Here is an 18,531-nt window from a genome sequence, read left to right on the forward strand (position 1 = left end):
TCTCATACTTCGTTTATGCTTGTGGAATGCTATCTTTTTTTTCTTCTCATTTGTTGTTTCTGCTGATAGCTTAGCCTTTATTGAAAGTGTCATCTTTCTCTTTGGCTTATTGTTTGAGTTTGCCTAGGTGGGATACCTCTGCCAATATTTTCAGAATGGTGGTTATCCAAAGAGAAATTTTTGACCATTGATTCATTTGTTGTATCTTCATTTCCCGGCACAACATTCCAAGGGTGCAATGGGTTGAGTGTCAAATATCAGGTAAGATTTATAATCCTCTAATCTATGTTCTGCATTTTGGGACAGAGAGAGAGGAATGTGTGCATATATGTGTTGATTTTCTCTGAGTTTTCGAGTATTACTTTAAGGGGCATGATTCGCGGATAATTACTCTTGGTATTACTTTGAAGATTCTATCTATGTCATGCCCTAATCGATATTTTAATCTATCTTTGATTTTGTTTGCCTCTACTCTGGCAACACTGAAGCGTGACAGGTGCAGATCTCTTGAGAAACAAAAGAATGTTCATCTTATTTTATGATACGTATGCCTGAACTGGTTAATCTAATCCAAATGTATATGTGAGGGGAAGTGGTACATCTGTTTTTTCTTTACCCGGAAGGACGGGGAGACTGGGGAGTTGTCTTGATTATTTGTTGGAGTGAGTTCATTCCTTCAGTACAATGTTCCAAAGTTCACTTTGGGAATGACCATGTTTTTTGTTGCAGTTGCCCTACGGAGAAGGCCTCTCTCTCGCAGATGTCTTTGGACACCTTGAACGAAACAGGTCGAGTATATCAACACCTTCCTATCCTTGCTAGTTTTTGTTTTTCCTTCTCTTTCCTTTCTCTCCGTATCAAACTAACCAGTGTTCTTGGCAATCTTTCATTCAGGAGTCAACTGGGAATAGCAGAATACAGTATTAGCCAGGCAACCCTGGAAACCATATTTAACCATTTCGCGGCCAATCCGTGAGGGCGTCACCATTTTGTTCTTGTACGCTATCTGGAACTCTCTTCTTTTTATCTTCTGAAAAGATTGATTCTATTCCTTTCGAAAGTTCCTGAGGCCATTTTTATATATATGGAGAGTAAATATACATACCTACAAGTCAAATTGTAGAATAAAGAACTCTTTTGCTACCTTTTCACGCTAAGTGTTTCTTATTAAAATACTCTGTTCCTGGTGTACTCATTGACAAATTGGGAAAATGAAATTAGAAGAAATTATTGAAGCATGCAAGTAAGAACATAAACGAATCAATAACATAACGTGTATGTACAGGAAATGAAAATAAAAATAAAAATTCAGTGGTTCTTTAAACCCCTTATCACCTAATTAAGTTTACAATCAATCTTAATGAAAGTAGAAATCTAGATTAGCATCAAATGGAACCACATGCTGATCTTCTAAATCCATAGGCGAGATGAAAATCCTACCATGGAATGACAGAAAGGAAGAAGAAAAAAGAGAGTTTTATAATAAAGAGGTAAGAGGAAAAATTAGGAAAGGTGAGACTCAGAAGTCTTAGTAACTCGTATTTTAGTCTAGGAAGTCTTCAATTTCTTTTTGAGTGTTCAAACATTAACTATTCATCAGTCCAAAGATGGCTCCATATATACACTACCTATAATGTTCAGTCACCTTCCCGAATTAGGGTAGTCCTATGCAACTTTCGTTCAACATAATCCACTTCTACACTTTTGACTTCCCCATGCAGAGTGGTCATTGTCACCTTACCATGTGTAGACTTTCTATTTGAATGAACATAACTTAATTGGCTAAGATGCAATCTGATGTGTGCATGCATATACATACACATACAAACCCTACATATAATTTTATTCTGCAATTGTAGTTCTTTTTTGAAACCGGATAACATATTTTGGCTTTGGTTTTCCATGTAATGACATCTCAAACTTGAATTTTTTTGTCTCTGTATTCATCTAACCTCTAAACAATAGAGAAGAATCCATATTAGAATCCGATATTGTCTCTATACATATAAAATGGTTCATATGTGGGGTAGAGATGGAGCTTCAAGACAAAGTGGGATGATCTTGTAGGAGGTTGTTGTCTTTGATTTTTTTTTCCATTCAATCTGCTTTATCCAAAAGAACTTCCGTATTCTTCTGATTGTTCAAATGCCACCATATGGGTAGTCAGTCACTCGACTCTACCATGTGTACGTGTCACATGTATCATGAAAACCTTGACTTTTTGAAATATCTTGCAAAGTATTTTGTGATTGAATTTGAAGAATTGGTCGAGTTTCAACATTATAATTACAATGCGACTGATTAATTCCCCTACTATTAGTCCAAAAATTTAGGTTTTTAGGTATGAGTATGACCCACAAAATGTGTTAGGAAGTAATGTTATTAAGTAGTACTCCAATTAAAAGCCTAAAACACTCCTCAACTGTAAGCATAAAATAGTTTACCAACGAAAGTAGAAATTTTCAGATCAAGTTTTCATAATTATTGAACAAAGTACAAACGGATATCATTTCACATCCTACTTGTCACCTTTTGAAGAAAACATGCATACTCAATATTAGTGTGTACATTTGTGTGGGTTTTCATTAGGTATTGTTATTTTCACCCCCATTTTTACTTCTTTACCCCCTTGCCACATCATGACCACATCATGACGTGACATGGCTAGTCTGTAGGTCGGTACCATTGATGAGTACCCCAAGGGTCTTGCTATTTCACAATCATGATGTGATAAGGGGATGAAAGAAGCAAAAATATAGGTGAAAATAGCTAGGCCGGTTTTCATTTGTTTACACATGAACATTGTACCTTCTCTCTCTTCTATACATACATATATGTATGTGTAGAGAGAAGCTACAATATTCATTTCAGGGAGCTCCCTTTAGTACTTATTCTACAAATACGTACAAGTAATTAAATTTATTGTGTCTTGATGATTATTTGCATGATTGAGATGGTAAAGAGCTTGCATGATTCATTTTCACTAATAATATCATGAACTCTCTCTATCTCTTCCTCTCCCCTTCAACGTCCAATCTTACTCCAAACAACTTAGGCCTCTCATCATAATCATCTTCATGATCATGATTTTTGTCCAAATGATTAGCATACTTAGTAACCAAATCAAGAAGCTGTTTGCTCTTGTTTCTCATGCTACTAAGCTCATTGTTTAGCAACCCATTTTCCATCTTGAGACGCTTGTTCTCGTCGACAAGCGTCGTGAATTCAGAGGATGAGGAATTTGAAGTCGATGAAGATGACCTTTGTTCTTCATCAACAACAATATTGAACTCTTGATGATCTTCTTGATCAGGGTCTAGTTGTTGTTGTTGTTGTTGTTGTAGTAGTAGTGGTGTGGACTTGTTGGGTTTGTTGGACCATGCTTTTCTTCGTCGGATTAGAGATAGTTGATCTCTTTTGTTCTTTTGAAACTTGTCGTTTGAAAACTCCCATCGACTTGTTGCCACCTTACGAAAACCCTACAATAACATGAACAAAGAAAATAGTGTTCAAGGGACTTCATATATATATGAATCATGATTTCCTTTTTTTTGGTATTTCTCCTTGTCATGAACCAAACAATTTCATCAAATTATCAATCTTTAAATAATCATGAATCCAATCGATCCATCAAAAGTATTTTTAATTGCTTTTTATTGTGTACATGTGAGTGCGTTTGTGTGTGTGTGTGTGTGTGTGTGTGTGTGTATATATATATATATGTATATGTATATGTATGTCCTTGTATTAGAGACACATCGGTGGAAATTAGATGGAGTTGAATTCCATTTTAAATGATTATTTCATTTTAATTATGTATAGATATACATGCCTATCATCTCATGAGTTTGATGGGGTTGAATTTCACGCACCATGTTAGACTGAATTTAACCCAACATGTATCTTTTAATTAAATTTTCAACAAAATTTATTTGACTTGTACTTAATTAAAATACAAACTTGACTATCTTTTAAATTTTAAATTGTTGTCATTTTATTTGTCTCTTTCCATGCATAACCAAAGAATGGAAAAAGACTCTTCTTAGTTAGGTAATTGGACAAGCTACCTCTATACCTTTATCATCATTAATTGATATCAAGAACCCAAAAATCAAAACTTTTAACCCACAACAAGAAGTTAATTAAGTAAGCTTGACCAAGTTTTCAAGTATGAAGATTGATAGTGGCAGGAGACAAGACTCATAGAATTTAGAACATAAAATAAAGGAACAAATTTAAACTACAAATAATTAAACACATATGATGATGCAGGCTTAAGATGTATTTATATACATACATAGGTGTTGAGTTGCCTAACAAAGCTTGAGAAATTGCAGTGCTTGAAGAGTTTTGGGAGGAGATCTCTGGCAAACTCCGCCGGCTGCCACACCACGAACCCCGTCCCCTCCTCGTTCCACGATATCACCTCGTCCGACGCCGGATCTTCCACGAGCATGTATGTCTTCAATAAAAATGGTGGTGGTGTTGATTTTCTTGCATACTCTAACAAACCCTTTTCATGGCACTCAGTAGAGAACTCCATATTGAAAGAAAAAGAGAAAAAGAGTAGTGTGTGAAATTTTTTTTTTAATTACTAATTAAGTAAAGGAGTGGAGAAGAGAAGAGAAGAGAAGAAGAGCAGTTAAGAACTCCCAACCCCAACAATAGAAACCCAATACGACTCCACAGTTCATGAGAAATATATTCAAGCCCTTCTCTCTCTTAGACTTCCAAGAGAAAGAAATGGTTGAAACGTATGTAGAAACTAATTGGGCATATATATATACACACACACATGTGTGTGTGTGTGTGTATGCATGTACATATATGTCAACATAGGTGTGTGTGTGTGTGTGATATAAGATTTTCTGGACTAACATTAGAACAATAGATTATTTTCATGGTTGGCTAGGTTTTAATTGGTCAATGAACAACAGCAGTAGCATACTACTTGTATTAAATTCATTATCGTTTGTGTAATTTTGGTAAATCCATATACTATTACATGCAAATATATACTTATATATATATAGTGTGACGTAAATTCTTCATTGGTTATAGGGTTGGCGGTCAATGAACAACAATGCAACTTCTATTCAATTGTGCTATAAATAAAATTAACTATACTATTACTGTTCTTGCAGTGGCAATTTGTATGTAATGTAATATTATTTTTTTCATGTTTTTGGTTTACTTGGCTCAAACAATCTTGGTGGTCAAAAAAATATTTAATTAGAGTATCAAGATCTTGCATTAATACAGTTAAATAAGACTATCTTAAAGTCGTAACATGAATTCTCTATCGGACTAAAAAAATTTATTCATCAAAATTTATACTATACAAGCCCACTATTACATACATGTTATGTGTGTGTGTCTATATATATAGATTAATTCCTTCATTTGAAAATTTGTTTACATGGACTTTTTATGTATTATTGTAGGTAGAAACAGTAGCAGTCGAGATTGACCTTGACATTTGGAATTTTGTCTTATTCTAAAATTTTTTTAATTATTCATGAGTATTTGTCAATCATCAATTCATCATCAACTCCTGTCATTGTATCATAATTAATTTTTAATCAATCAAATAATAATTCTCCAAATGATACTATTTTTTTCCCCTATGAAAATAAAAGAAAAATTGACCACTTTATGTGGAATATCTTTTCACATTGTTATTAGTTATTATTCCTTATATTTCGTTTTATATAATTATGTATAAATCTTTCATACATCTCTCCTGATATGAATCTCTCGTAGTTATTCAAGGATGCAATCCACTATCTTGACTTTGTGTGGCATCTAGTTTCTCAATCAAAAATCCTTTTTACACAAACATTTTTGACTTGCAAATAAAACACTTATATATGTATTAAGGAAACAGTTTTTAACCTAACAGTTGATAAAAATCACTAAGTCCTAGCTTTGTTTGGTTTTTTTTCACTATAAAGCAGATTCATGGGCTGAGATTTCTTTGACTTTTGATTTTAATTTTTGTTCATGCGTGTGTTTTTTTTTTCAACATTAATGAAGAAGTCAGAAATGTGTGCTTGATTTGTCACTCTTCACCAACCAAGCATTTTGTCAATTTTGTTTTCAATTTGAGGAACCAATTACAATTATGATAGTGTGAAACGAATTACACATATATAGTGTGTAATAAGTACTCGCCTTGGTGAAGGAATTTTATTACATCTACTTATGTTACAATATATATATATATATTCAAAAGTGACGGGGATCCCACTCAATGACTGATTTAATCATCAAGTTTTATGGACGCTTATACTTACATCAATTGAGGGACAAGATGAATTATTGAAATGACTGAGATCTCTAACATTTTTTTATATATATTTAAGATTTTTAGTTTAGGGTTCGGTACAACGACCAAGTTCATTAGTAATAAATTAATTAAATAGAATAAAAATAATTGTTTTTCCATGATTAATTAGCAAGTGCATATTTTAAATAGGTGAAGTGAGGTTAATTTGTATTGTAATCAAATGTTGAGTTAATAATGTTGATCATCTTCTCTCTTTAACTCTAATTATTGAATGTGACCTTATTCTTTTAGATTTGGCTAACTGTGCTTTTAGATTTGGCTAATAATCTCTCCTCCTAGCTAATTTTGTAAATTATATCAGGACATCTTTCATAACTCTTTCTTCACCATTTCACTGGCATAATTAAATGAAAGATGCCCTATCTTATTACTTATATCAATCAAAGTGAATAAATGAAGTGAGCCCCCTAGCTCTGTCAAACCGGCCCAACCATTTGGGGCTGTGTCAGCAAGGCCCTGCCCAGTACACTCCTTCCTCGCGGCCCGGCCCACCTCAGCTGCGGGCCACCCTGTGGGGCGGTACACGTTGCACCCCTATACCTATGAGTATGTTAAAAAACGGCCATAATTCACGGTGCAATCCAGCAGTTTTTCATCATACGAAATGGCTTCCGCTCCCAAGATAGGACTCGGAATCGTCCCCGTTCCGACTCACCGAGTCTGCATATCCACTCTATCATCTCCTCCTCCAACTCCGCCTTCTCTCCACTCTCTCATCGTCTTCAAAGGCTTATCCACTAGCCGACGCTTCCTGACTATTCATCACTCTAGTCGCCGTCCCATCAGAGCCGTCTCTTCCCAGGAGCCCTCGTCGCCGTCAGGTAGTCGCCAAACAAGCGTTCCCACATGAATTTTACGCCTCTATGTACGTAAATAGCGGTGAATTCGAGGAGTTTCTTTTTCTTATCTAATTATAGTTTAGTGGCTGTTTGTAGTAAATAAGTTTTGGTTTTGAAATTATGAGTTTGGAATGTTTTTTAGAAATGCTGGTAAACTATAGCTTAATTTCACTGTTACTCATATTTACCTAAGCTTGTTTAGTTACCGAATTATTTTTGTTGTGTATTAATCAGCTCGAGTAATTACTAATTAAAGGTTTATGGGGCGCCGTGGATTATTGTGGAACAACTCATTGTTTAATTCAAGTTGAGCCAATTGAGTGAGACAAGCTACACTATACTATACATAAGTTCGCCTGTATGTATATATAACCAATGTGTATCTCCAGTTTGGTGGTGGGTAAAGGGAACTTTCATCAGACATCAGGTGCTTCCGCCATTTGTATTGCCAATGACCGAACTACATTGGCACCTAATGTATACTAATATATGACTGCAATGTTTACATATAACCGCACATGTATAACAGATAAAGTAGGTGGATGGAGAGGTTGAGTGGTTAGGGGGATGTCGTTCAGCTGCAAGGAGAGAGAAGTTGAGAGAGACCTACCGAGGTAGAGAGACAGAGTCTGTTACGAACATATCAAGGAGATGGAAGGAAAATACATTATTTTGTTTGAAATGATGCAACTTTAATTAGTAGACATGTATAGGTTTATTATATTCATGCAATTGACAAACATCCCGGGGAAGTTCAATCGTTTTTTGTTCCGCGTTTTATAATTCATTAACAGGGGAAGAAAGCATAGGCAATCAATCCAATTTAGTAGAAAGCTCTGAATCATTTTGAACTAAAATAAAACTTTTTTTTGTAGAATAGTCACATTATATATAATTTTTTGACTTTCAATGGTTATAATACAAGTCCATAAACATAGAAAAGCTTTCCAATCCCAGAATCAGGAAATGCAATTTACAAGACTTATAAGTAATGGAACTATCTTTCTCGCCAACTTATCAACTTATTGATATGAAAATAGCAATTCATATTGTTTGTCATATGTACATTAGCTCGTTTATGCGAATATGTTATATTTGTTCTATTCTATCATTCAAGTTTTTTCACCGAGTGCCTTTAGCTTTTGTTAGGTGTTAAGCTGAGCAGTCTCTTTTTATACAAGGGAATTTGGAATTTGGGTTTTGTTTCCTTATCATTTTTCTTTGATGCTGTTAATGTGTTAGATCATAGATGGATTTTAAATTTGGCCTTTAGTTTCTTTTTTTTTTTTTGAGGAAGAAAAAAATGTTGTTTAGAAGATCTAACTAATTATTTTACCTTTTTATTTTTTCAGTTAAAGGAGTTGAGAATGTAGTAATTGTAGGTTCTGGTCCTGCTGGGTATACGGCTGCAATATATTCAGCTCGTGCTAATTTGAAGCCTATAGTGTTTGAAGGGTATCAAGTAGGTGGCGTTCCTGGGGGCCAGCTGATGACTAACACTGAAGTGGAGAATTTCCCCGGATTCCCTGATGGAATAACTGGTCCAGATTTGATGGATAGGTAACGGAAATGAGGAATGAACTGTTCTCTACTAAATCGTTTGTGTAAATATGTCTAGCGATCAATGATTCAAATTAAATTGTATGATAGAATTTTGATTTTTTGTGTTGACTAGGATGCGGCGGCAAGCTGAACGTTGGGGAGTGGAACTGTTCCAAGAAGATGTAGAGCATATTGATGTTAGAAATAAACCATTTACGGTGCAGAGTAGTGAGCGTAAGGTGATATATGGTTTTGTGATTGCTATTGTGCAGATGTTGAAGCATGTTGCAATGTTTTTTCCCCTTGAAATGCCAATTGACTTGAAATCCATTGATTCACTTTTGTGGTGCAAACAAGTTTATTTGGTATGATATGCCAGAGCCATATGAATATCCTGTCAGCTGATTCTGGACTGACTTATTGGAACTCAAAACTTATCTTCTTTTTTTTATATGAGGCATCCAGGTTCTTAGTTCTATAACTGTACATAATTCTACTGTAAGTTTTGCACTTCGGTTGAAACAGTAAAATCTTTGCTTGCAATGTTTTGAAATTAGAAACGATTTGTTTTGCCTCGTTAAAGCTCTAAATGCATTTGTATGTCTGTTTACAAGGTTATGATCGAGATTTAATGGAAATGATGTGACTATATCCAGTCTGTGTTTATGTCGGACATTGTCACATGCTGGCCATAAAGTGTATTTGCGTTTCAGCCTGTATATCATATTAATAGTGTCTATTCATCTTTTTATTGCTCAACTTCTGTTCAGGTTCAGTGCCACATTCTGATTTTTGCCACAGGAGCTACTGCAAGAAGGCTCAGAATACCCCGTGAAGATGAATTTTGGAGTAGAGGAATTAGTGCTTGTGCAATATGTGATGGAGCATCTCCACTGTTTAAGGGACAAGTTCTTGCTGTGGTTGGAGGAGGTGATACAGCAACGGAGGAAGCGATATATTTAACTAAATATGATCGTCATGTTCATTTATTAGTACGCAGGGACCAACTAAGGGCATCCAAGCCAATGCAAGATAGGTGAGTTGCAAGGAAGTTTTCTTTATGTTGTTCTTCTGAAGGTGAACACTCCTTATTCACATTCTCATGATTTTTAATTGTAAGTTTCTGTAATGTGTGTGAAAGTTTGCTTCATGGTGGTTGAATTCTTGTATTTTCTATTTGGCTGTTTTGATGGCGATGAGTTATATGCTAATAAACAATTTGTATGTCGAGTTTTCAACTCCCTGAATGTTTGTTTAACAGGTTAATTATCACGAATGTTTCAGAGTGTACAACAATCCCATTATCACCGTGCACTTCAATACAGAGACTGTGGATGTGGTTAGCAATACCAAAGACCAGATGTCTGGTATTTTTTTTAGAAAAGTTGATACTAGTGAGGAATCGGTGCTTGAGGCGAAGGGATTATTTTACGGTATAGGACATTCACCAAATAGTGAGTTGTTGGAAGGTCAAGTTGAACTGGACAGCTCAGGCTACGTGCTGGTTCAAGACGGTTCGTCAAGAACTTCTGTGGAAGGTGTATTTGCTGCTGGAGATGTGTAGGTAATCCTGTCAAGTTTTTTTTTGGTTCCAGGATCAGTACTCTTTTTGTCTTGTATATTTCAAGGTTCATTTATGCCTCCTTGATTTTGACTCAAAGGGTTCATTGTCATTATGCCTCTCACATGTCTCTTTCAGAACTCTTACTGAATTTATTATTTGAGGTGATGAAATACATTTCTCGCCTTCTCTCTTTAAAGTTGTTAGACATGCATGCCCAGATGAGTAATGCTGAAAAGTAAATTAACTGTTGGGAATTTATAGAAAATAGAAATTTCTTAAATAAGAAATGGGAGACTTTTTGGGAAATTTCTTTTTAAGTGCATCAGTCGGATACTACAAATCAAAAATGGTTATGATACTTGTTACTGGAGCAGAAAGATTAGATGTGTTGTTGGAATTAATGGTACCAAAGATTCATGAGTTTTCTTCTGATGAAATGGATACGAGTTTTTACAAGCACTGTGGAACTGGATTCTGGTAAATGAACTGGCTCATTAAACTTTAAATAATACTAATAACTGAATCACCGTGACTATCTTACATTACATGTGCATATTTATGAACTCAATGACATTGGGTCTTGCTATCTATGGTCATATCCCATCGAGAGATCAATGAGATTACGTAGTATTAAAGCTTGAGGTTTAGGCTGGAAAACCGAGGACCATTATGTGGAAGTGTGAATACTTTTCTTCGTGACCTGAATGATCAATGAAGTCTAAAGATATTATGTACCAAGTCACCCCCTAGGGACAGGGGTAGTTATTTTGCATAAACCGGAACCGCCTTTTGATTTGTCATTGTATTTTGTTTAGTATGACTCATGATGATTAGTTTGATGATACTCAGTTTTCTCTTATTTGATTAGGACCATGAGTGGAGGCAGGCCATAACTGCAGCTGGATCAGGATGTATTGCATCAGTTGAGAGATACCTTGTGAGAAATAATCTCCTCGTTGAGTATCACCTGATATTCATTGATTCTTACAGAAATTTCTTTGACGGCAGTAGTTTGCTAGTCCTGTAATTGTTTCCTGAATTGCCCCCTCATGGTGCTCCTTTGATAAAATCCTTCTGAATCCCCAAAGTAAATAGTGTATCACAATTTATGCAACTTTCTAATGAGGTCATCTGCTGTACTTTCTTATGAAGATATATTACCTCATAATTTGCTTTCTGATCCTAGTTTTCCTGGGTAGATTGTCATTGAACTCCATACCATGTGCATATATCACTGTTTAACAAATAACAAGGTTTATCTTTTGCTTTCATCGAATCACAAGAATGGTGAATAGGGGCATAGGGCACCATATATATCCATTATCCAATTAATTGTTTTATAATGCAAAGCAAGCAAGTCCTGTCTAATTACATTTGAAAACATTATAAGAAAGAGGTAATGGCTCAATTTTCCGCATAATGCATTTTCTAACAACAATTGTGCAAGTGAATTATATGTTTTCACACGAAATATTTTTTGCACATATTATTTCTAATTGGTGAGCCCCCTTGGCCCTTCTAAATAAATTCTTTTGCCATTCAAAAGAATATGTTTTCTTGGAATGTTCCGAACTGAAGTTCATGCTACTCTAGTTATGTTTTCATTTTCCCTTTATTTACTGTCTTATTACTTTCTGAAGATAGAATTTTTCTTCAGCTAAATCTTTTCGGATAAAGGTGTCAGCCGAAGTTAAATATTTTTATCTCCAATTGTTAATGAAGTCATGTGAATCCAATTTTTTTTTTCAAGCAAGAGAATTCAAAGTTAGTACCATAAATTCATGAGCTGTGTTAATTCTGCTTCATTTTATTTTCATGGAGATATACAATTATACATAATTGGGCATTTAATTCTGGACTAATTTTACCTTTGTGGACATGAATTTGACAGCCTAAAGCTGAGGAGGTTAAAAAGGACCTTATGGACAGGGATGTGAAAGAGGGCTTTGACATCACACTAACAAAGCACAGGGGCCAGGTTTGTGTTCCCTGGAGATACTAGCATCTTATCAATCATGTCTTGGCATCTCTTTTATGCCTTTGATTTTAATTATATATGTAGCTCAAAACCACTTTAACTTTTTACTCCTGTTCAGTATGCCCTACGAAAATTATACCACGAGAGTCCAAGGCTTTTATGTGTCCTGTATACAGCCCCAACTTGTGGGTATGTCGGACTTTGAAGCCGATTCTTAGCAAGGTATGCTTCCAACTTGTTGGGCAAACATCTCATCATCATAATGTGATTGCTAATATATATGTTTCTTATTTTATTTTAGTTCTTCTAAGGTTATTTTATACAGTTTCTATATCCTGTTGAGACACATCCATGCATCTAATTACTTTTCTGGAATTTTTTTCCAGATGTTGCTGTGATGAAAGTAAGTGTTGAAATCTACTACAAACCCACGTGTTGTGGTTTCTTCTGAAAGTACTATTCGCAAGAAGTTGAAATAGATATTACATTTTTTTTGTCAGATTTCACAAATACCATTTGCATTATTTTGATAAGCTTACGTTGATTATTAAGATTTGTTTTAAAGCATTGAAGTTTAAGTTTTAAGTGTATGCTTCAGTTGAACAAGTGGATTACGAATTGTTTTTAATGTTCAGGTGGAGATTTTCATCAATTGGCTATATTGTCTATCCGTCTTCGCATACTATAACATTTTTGTATCCAAGTATTAATTCTGTTGAATTCGCTATATCGCTGAGCCTATGATACCTGTTTTTTATTTGCAGGTGATAGATGAATTTGATCAAAATGTACATTTTGTGGAGATTGATATTGAGGAAGATCCTGAAATAGCTGAAGCAGCAGGAATTATGGGTACACCATGTGTGCAATTTTTCAAGAATAAGGAGATGCTTAGGTTAGCTAATTTCTAGTCTCCTGTCTCATTGTTCCTGGGCATGCATATTTATATTTTCCTTTGTTTTCTCTTCCTCTTGCTGGTTTGGGGAAACATCTTCTCTTCACTAGCTGTTTGAAATGTGTAACATGTGTTTTTAAATTGTTTAATGACTTCTAAGGTATTGGTTGGAGATTCAGGGGAAATTATTCTTTGTCTCATCTTTCATAATAATATGTTCTTGTACGCTTGTATGTCTACATATGTATTTGTGCATCAATGGCTGCTATTATGAATATGAGCACAGTAAATTCTATTTTTCTTGACATGCAGGACTGTGTCGGGGGTAAAAATGAAGAAAGAGTATAGAGATTTCATTGAAGCAAACAAATGAGATTACGGTAGATCCTTGTTTGGCAGAGGGCTGTCAGGCTGTGATTCTTGTTCATTATGTATTGGTTAGTACAACAATACCTTCTTTTTTGTCAATGAAATCCTGTATCAGCTGAATTGTACATGCAGAAATCCAACTGAATTTACAGTCAAATTGCTTTTTCTTTTTTTGCATTTTTATCATCTCTTTTAGAAGGCAGAGTTCAACTGTGTAATTCTTCTCCAAGGATGAATGTAAAATAATTTGCAGCCATGCCTAGACCTTCTTTATGTAAAACACCTTTATGGTTGACAAAACCTTGGTTTTTCTTCCGTTGGAATGAAGTTCAGCCTTTTTTCTTCGTCCAATATGCAGTTTTTTGTGATCTTATCATCTTATGATCTGTTTATAATCTAGACGATGGAAATATTGTAAGGACTTATTGTTGTGTTATTTGTGGTGCTGTAGGTTGTCTCTCAGTGCTTATGTTACATTACTTGAGTAGTCATTCCAATAAAGCTGCATTAGTAGTATTGCACTTCACAAGGGTGACTGGTATGACAACTTGTCCAAAATTTAGTACACAGATGCCTGTGTTGCATTTATTTTATTGAAACTGTCTCCTCCAAAATTGGATGATAAGGCAACATACATATGCTATGATTTGATAGTGAATGAACTGAATTGCTCCAATTCTAGTGATTTGATAGTGAATGATCTAGTGATTTGATAGTGAATGAACTGAATTGCTCCAATTCTAGTGAATTTAGTTTAATTTAATTAAATATGCCCGGTTTCTAGCATGGCATCCCAATGAGAAGGTGATTCACTCCCTACTGGAGGAAGGTCTTTGAGCAGGTTGTAGGATAGTTTTCTTGGCACATAAGCTATGAAATAGTGATGACACCCTTTCCTTGTACCGTAGTGCCATGTAGAAGAGTAATTTGTAGCATATTATCTCAGCTAAGAGAGCCATGACATCCCACCACTTTGAAATATTTGGGTTAATCCCCAAGGAATTCTGGAGAATTGTTTCCCCTTGAAGCTTTGGTAGTCCAGGCACTGGAGGGTCGAATTGAAGTCCAATCATGTCATTCTTGAACTGACCCTGTTATCAGATGTTGAACAGAGTCTCACCCTCAGATGTCAATATTTGTGGGATTAGGCAGATTTTAATCTCTTTTGCTTTGCTAGTCATTATTTAGTGTTCAAAAACTTGTCAACCAGACAGAGAATATCTATTGAGAGTTTGGTGAGCTGAATCAGATAAAAGCCTTTACCTGTACTGCCCATTGGGTATGGCTGATGTATGAAACTGGGTAGCGCCAAAATATCTTAGGAAGTTCAGAAACTGGTCTGAAAACATTAGATGCCATCATCATGAAAGCCTACATTGACAAGAAGAGACATGTCAGTTTGGTTGATTTTAGGGATGGAGAAAACCAGGGGAATAGTTTACTTACACCATAGCTGGCTGAAATTCCGGCTGCCAATAGAGGATTGTGTATTAGTGCAGCAATTACCAAATTACAGGCCTCTGTAATGGCAATGCTGCAGAAGAGAACGATACAGAAATACAAGTAGTGAGAGAAACCTGGATGAAACTTCACCATATAGTTTAGTATTGTTGCTGAAGAGAGAGATATGGCAACCACGAAAGGCAATGATGAGATGAAGTTGGATACTACATAGACAGCCTCTCCATAGTCCCCGGAAAACCTTTCGCGAGTGAAAACCTGGATTTTCAGCAAAAAGTTTCAGAAGATGGAGAGGTGAAATAGAGCAGCTCTTGGCAGTTATAGAATTGTACCCTTATTTCCTCTGTGAAGAATGGTAATCCCCCAATTGATAAGCAGATCATGATGCCGAAGATAAACCCGCAGCTCCTCCCTCTCGAAGCAAGTGCTTGGCTTCCTGTCCCTACGTCAAACTCCAAAGTCCCTGCAGATATCGATACGAGTACATAGAAAGCCATACGTAACCAATAGTACCCAATATCTCTTGACATGTTCATGGAAGAACGGCATGTCAATGTCCATAGCTGTCTCCACCAGCTGGGGTAGCTAATATTGTTTGATTCACTGTCATCTTCTTCCTGCAAGGTTATCAACTTTGAATGATTCGAGTTATTAATTGACATCTTCAAAATGGGTGAAAATGATTTTATTGCATACAGTGATATATATTTGTTGAATCATTTTTCTTGCATCTGTTGCATTCTTGGAAAACTTGTAGTTATCTATCAGTATTGCTTTGATCTCTGCTGTTGTCATAGGCTGTGAAGTATCTGATGTGCTCGGACCGCCCTGCAAGAGATTTGATTGATTAATCAGGAAGTGAGAACCTTTAGCTCTTGACAGGAAGTTTTAGTAGCTTTTGAGGTAGAAACACAGCACAGTATCTTTGTTTACTTGCTTCAGAGTTGCAATTATTTTGTTGAAGTGGGATGTTATACATCGAAGGAAATGATCAGCAGGATCTCTTTTTACCGGACAAGGAAACCCTGCTTCTGCAAAGAACTGTTGTTGATTTAACAGATTAGATGTTCAGAAGCAAACTTCAGAAACTTGTGTTAGAAAAATGTGGTTTTATTTATACCTCTAGAGCTGCCTCTGCCTCCCCCAAATACACAGTTTCTCCACTTGCCAGGAGAAACAAATCATCAAACAGTTGGAAGACATCGATGCTCGGTTGATGAATGGAGCAAACGACGATAGTTCCATCGCAAGCAATGTTTCTCAGAGTACAAATCACAAAGAAAGCTGCAGCACTGTCCAGGCCAGTGGTGGGTTCATCCAGGAACAAGACTCGCGGCCGCGTTAGTATGTGGACACTTATGCTCAGCCTCCTCTTCTCGCCACTGCTTATGCCTCTGGAACTCCAGTTTCCAATCCTAGTATCAGCACAGTATTCAAGACCCATCTTGGTTATGGTATCTTCAACAACCTTGTTCCTCTCCTTCATTGTCATTGTGGAAGGAAGCCTCAGATGGGCAGAGTAAGTTAGGGTTTCTTTGACTGTGAGAGTTCCCAAGAAGACATCTTGTTGAGTGACATAAGACTGATAATATCCAAGAAACACATTAAAGTACAAGATTTGCAAATTAGGGTTCTTGAAGGATATTGGATTTATCTCTACTTACAATATCTGTGTCATTTTTTCTCCTCTTTCTCCCATCCAATAGAACATTCCCAGTAATCCAGAGATTTCCAGAGAGCCTTCCTGTTGCAGGAAAAGAAGAAAAGAAAAGTTGTGAAATAGAAAAGTGGCACACAACCATGCATGAAAACTCTTCTGACAGAGAGAGAGAGAGCTACCAGCGAAAGCATCAAGTAGGGTAGATTTGCCTGAGCCAGAAGGACCCATTATGGCCATGATTCGATCAGTTTGTGCATACCCACTAAGTCCACTTAGCAACTTGTTTGATGAACCATCCATCACTGTTACATCCTCCCACACCAAATAGTTTACTTTCTTTCCCCTAACCAGGCCACCACCATCATCACTACTCTCGAAGCCTCTCCAGTTCTCCATCTTCACTGATAAAGTTTGATCATCACCATATATATAATACGTGTTGTGTGCTATAATATTAACAACTTACAAATAAGAAGATGACGTGTATCATTCATGTACGTTCATATTCATTTCAAACAGGGGCGGACGCAGGATGGACAAAACTAAGTAGGGATTTTATGTCCAAGTGACGAAGTTGGAATAAATTGAAAATTTTGATATTCAACTTGAAACGTTTGAAAAATGGATGACCGAGTTGAAGTTGGTCAAATTATTCATGGATACTAGGATCCTTTAAGGTTATGAGTCGTGTGTTTCTATGGGTTTTCTCATTTCGGCTTTCGCATTAAAATTTTTGTAGAGACATAATTTTTGTTACTTATTGATTATTAGTTGACTTAATGTAGTTTTGGGTTGAAATAAATGATTTTGAATACTTTGAGATAGTTGAAGTTAGTTTAGTTATTTCGTAGACCCTTCCACGATGGATCGTTACAACACTTCATATTAATTATAAAAATATGTGACTAACGACTAACAATATTGTTGAAAATGAATAGTTGGTTGAATGAGGACGACTTTTCATGTAATATTGTCAACTAATAATATTGTCAACAACTTGTGGGTCATCCCATCCACAATAGTAGTGTTTAAGAACGAATGTGTGTAGCAATTAGAAGGAGAGTTAGATCTATGTTCATTTTATATGGGAACATACATCTTTGTCAAACATTAATGAAATCTGGATTCCATTATTGAGGACTCTGACTAGAGTCAGAGTCATTTCCTATTCGTGTGTACCAATTAGAAGGAGAGTTAGATCTATGTCCATTTTATATGGGAACATACATCTTTGTCAAACATTAATGAAATCTGGATTCTATTATTGAGGACTCTGACTAGAGTCAGAGTCATTTCCATAAGATCAAAAGTCTTGTAATTGTGTCACCCACAACCTCCGAAGAGAGTAAACTAATAAAAACAAATGTTGTTTCCACCAAATTTCTTTGTTGAACCATTTTGAAAAAAAACCATGTAGCAAGGTTGTCAACGGTCGGTTTTGATCGATTTTTGCCAATATTTTCACTCCGGCCGAATTTTCAATTTTTTTTCATATGTAAAAACCGATGATATGTTGCTCATCTAAAAGATTCGGTCATAATCGACCATTCGATTTTCGTCGGTTATTTGGTACCGTGGTCAAGATGGTAGGGAGATCACGGCTGTAATTGGAGATATGCCATGGTTAAGATGCATGTGGGTGGCGATTTACTATGCTGGTTTGTGAGTAGGTTGTGGTGATGATGACCAGACAGGTGAATTTTGCAAGATGAGAGAACATTTATGATAGCCACCCTATTAGGTATTTAGGTTCCACCACTGAGAGAGAATGCAAGTAGTTCTCATGGGTGGATTAGGGAGAAGAAGACAAGTTAATTTCTGTGTGAAGAAGTAGCAGTGATGGCTAACCATCCTAAAAACGGTTCATTAGTGCT

The 18,531-nt window shown here is 35.9% G+C and overlaps 3 protein-coding genes and 1 pseudogene across 7 annotated transcripts in view; 2 read left to right on the plus strand and 2 right to left on the minus strand.

Annotated features, from left to right (window-relative positions):
• The window catches only part of LOC119985128 (ABC transporter A family member 1), a 42,979-nt gene extending 38,504 nt beyond the window's left edge, over nt 1-4,475 (plus strand). For 3 of the 4 annotated variants that reach the window (XM_038829309.1, XM_038829327.1, XM_038829334.1), the window contains 3 exons: nt 128-261; nt 730-788; nt 895-1,235. In XM_038829309.1, the coding sequence (XP_038685237.1) occupies nt 128-261; nt 730-788; nt 895-976 (275 nt within the window). In that variant the 3' untranslated portion in view covers nt 977-1,235. Of the gene's footprint in view, nt 1-127; nt 262-729; nt 789-894; nt 1,236-4,337 lie in introns of those variants that run through there. The other variant, XM_038829319.1, reaches the window with a different exon arrangement.
• On the minus strand, nt 2,757-4,964 carry LOC119985163 (heat stress transcription factor B-3). Its single transcript, XM_038829368.1, has 2 exons — nt 4,298-4,964; nt 2,757-3,479 (listed from the first exon to the last, which is right to left on the minus strand). The coding sequence occupies exons 1-2, from the start codon at nt 4,541-4,543 to the stop codon at nt 3,006-3,008; spliced, it is 720 nt and encodes a 239-aa protein (XP_038685296.1). The 5' UTR covers nt 4,544-4,964; the 3' UTR covers nt 2,757-3,005.
• A 1,965-nt stretch (nt 4,965-6,929) lies between these two features.
• Nucleotides 6,930-13,887, plus strand: LOC119991102 (annotated as a pseudogene).
• Nucleotides 13,888-14,097: 210 nt separating this feature from the next.
• On the minus strand, nt 14,098-17,077 carry LOC119991093 (ABC transporter G family member 15-like). 2 transcript variants are annotated; one of them, XM_038837306.1, is made up of 9 exons: nt 16,837-17,077; nt 16,662-16,741; nt 16,118-16,579; nt 15,931-16,038; nt 15,694-15,825; nt 15,330-15,614; nt 14,983-15,255; nt 14,800-14,907; nt 14,098-14,627 (listed from the first exon to the last, which is right to left on the minus strand). In XM_038837306.1, the coding sequence occupies exons 1-9, from the start codon at nt 17,051-17,053 to the stop codon at nt 14,346-14,348; spliced, it is 1,947 nt and encodes a 648-aa protein (XP_038693234.1). In that variant the 5' UTR covers nt 17,054-17,077; the 3' UTR covers nt 14,098-14,345. The 2 variants fall into 2 exon arrangements, with proteins under 2 accessions (XP_038693234.1, XP_038693225.1); XM_038837297.1 differs by having other exon boundaries at nt 15,916-16,038.
• Nucleotides 17,078-18,531: the final 1,454 nt, after the last annotated feature.

The sequence above is a fragment of the Tripterygium wilfordii genome, chromosome 3 (genome assembly GCF_013401445.1).
Source record: "Tripterygium wilfordii isolate XIE 37 chromosome 3, ASM1340144v1, whole genome shotgun sequence".
Taxonomy (NCBI): domain Eukaryota; kingdom Viridiplantae; phylum Streptophyta; class Magnoliopsida; order Celastrales; family Celastraceae; genus Tripterygium; species Tripterygium wilfordii.

Coding starts and splice junctions, on each gene's coding strand:
- LOC119985163 (XM_038829368.1), bottom strand. CDS start 4,543: ATGGAGTTCTCTACTGAGTGCCATGAAAAGGGTTTGTTAGAGTATGCA. Junction 3,480..4,297: donor TTAGGCAACTCAACACCTAT/GTATGTATATAA, acceptor ATGTTATTGTAG/GGTTTTCGTAAGGTGGCAAC.
- LOC119991093 (XM_038837297.1), bottom strand. CDS start 17,053: ATGGAGAACTGGAGAGGCTTCGAGAGTAGTGATGATGGTGGTGGCCTG. Junction 15,826..15,915: donor AGCAAGTAAACAAAGATACT/GTGCTGTGTTTC, acceptor AATCTCTTGCAG/GGCGGTCCGAGCACATCAGA. Junction 15,615..15,693: donor TTCAACAAATATATATCACT/GTATGCAATAAA, acceptor ATAACCTTGCAG/GAAGAAGATGACAGTGAATC.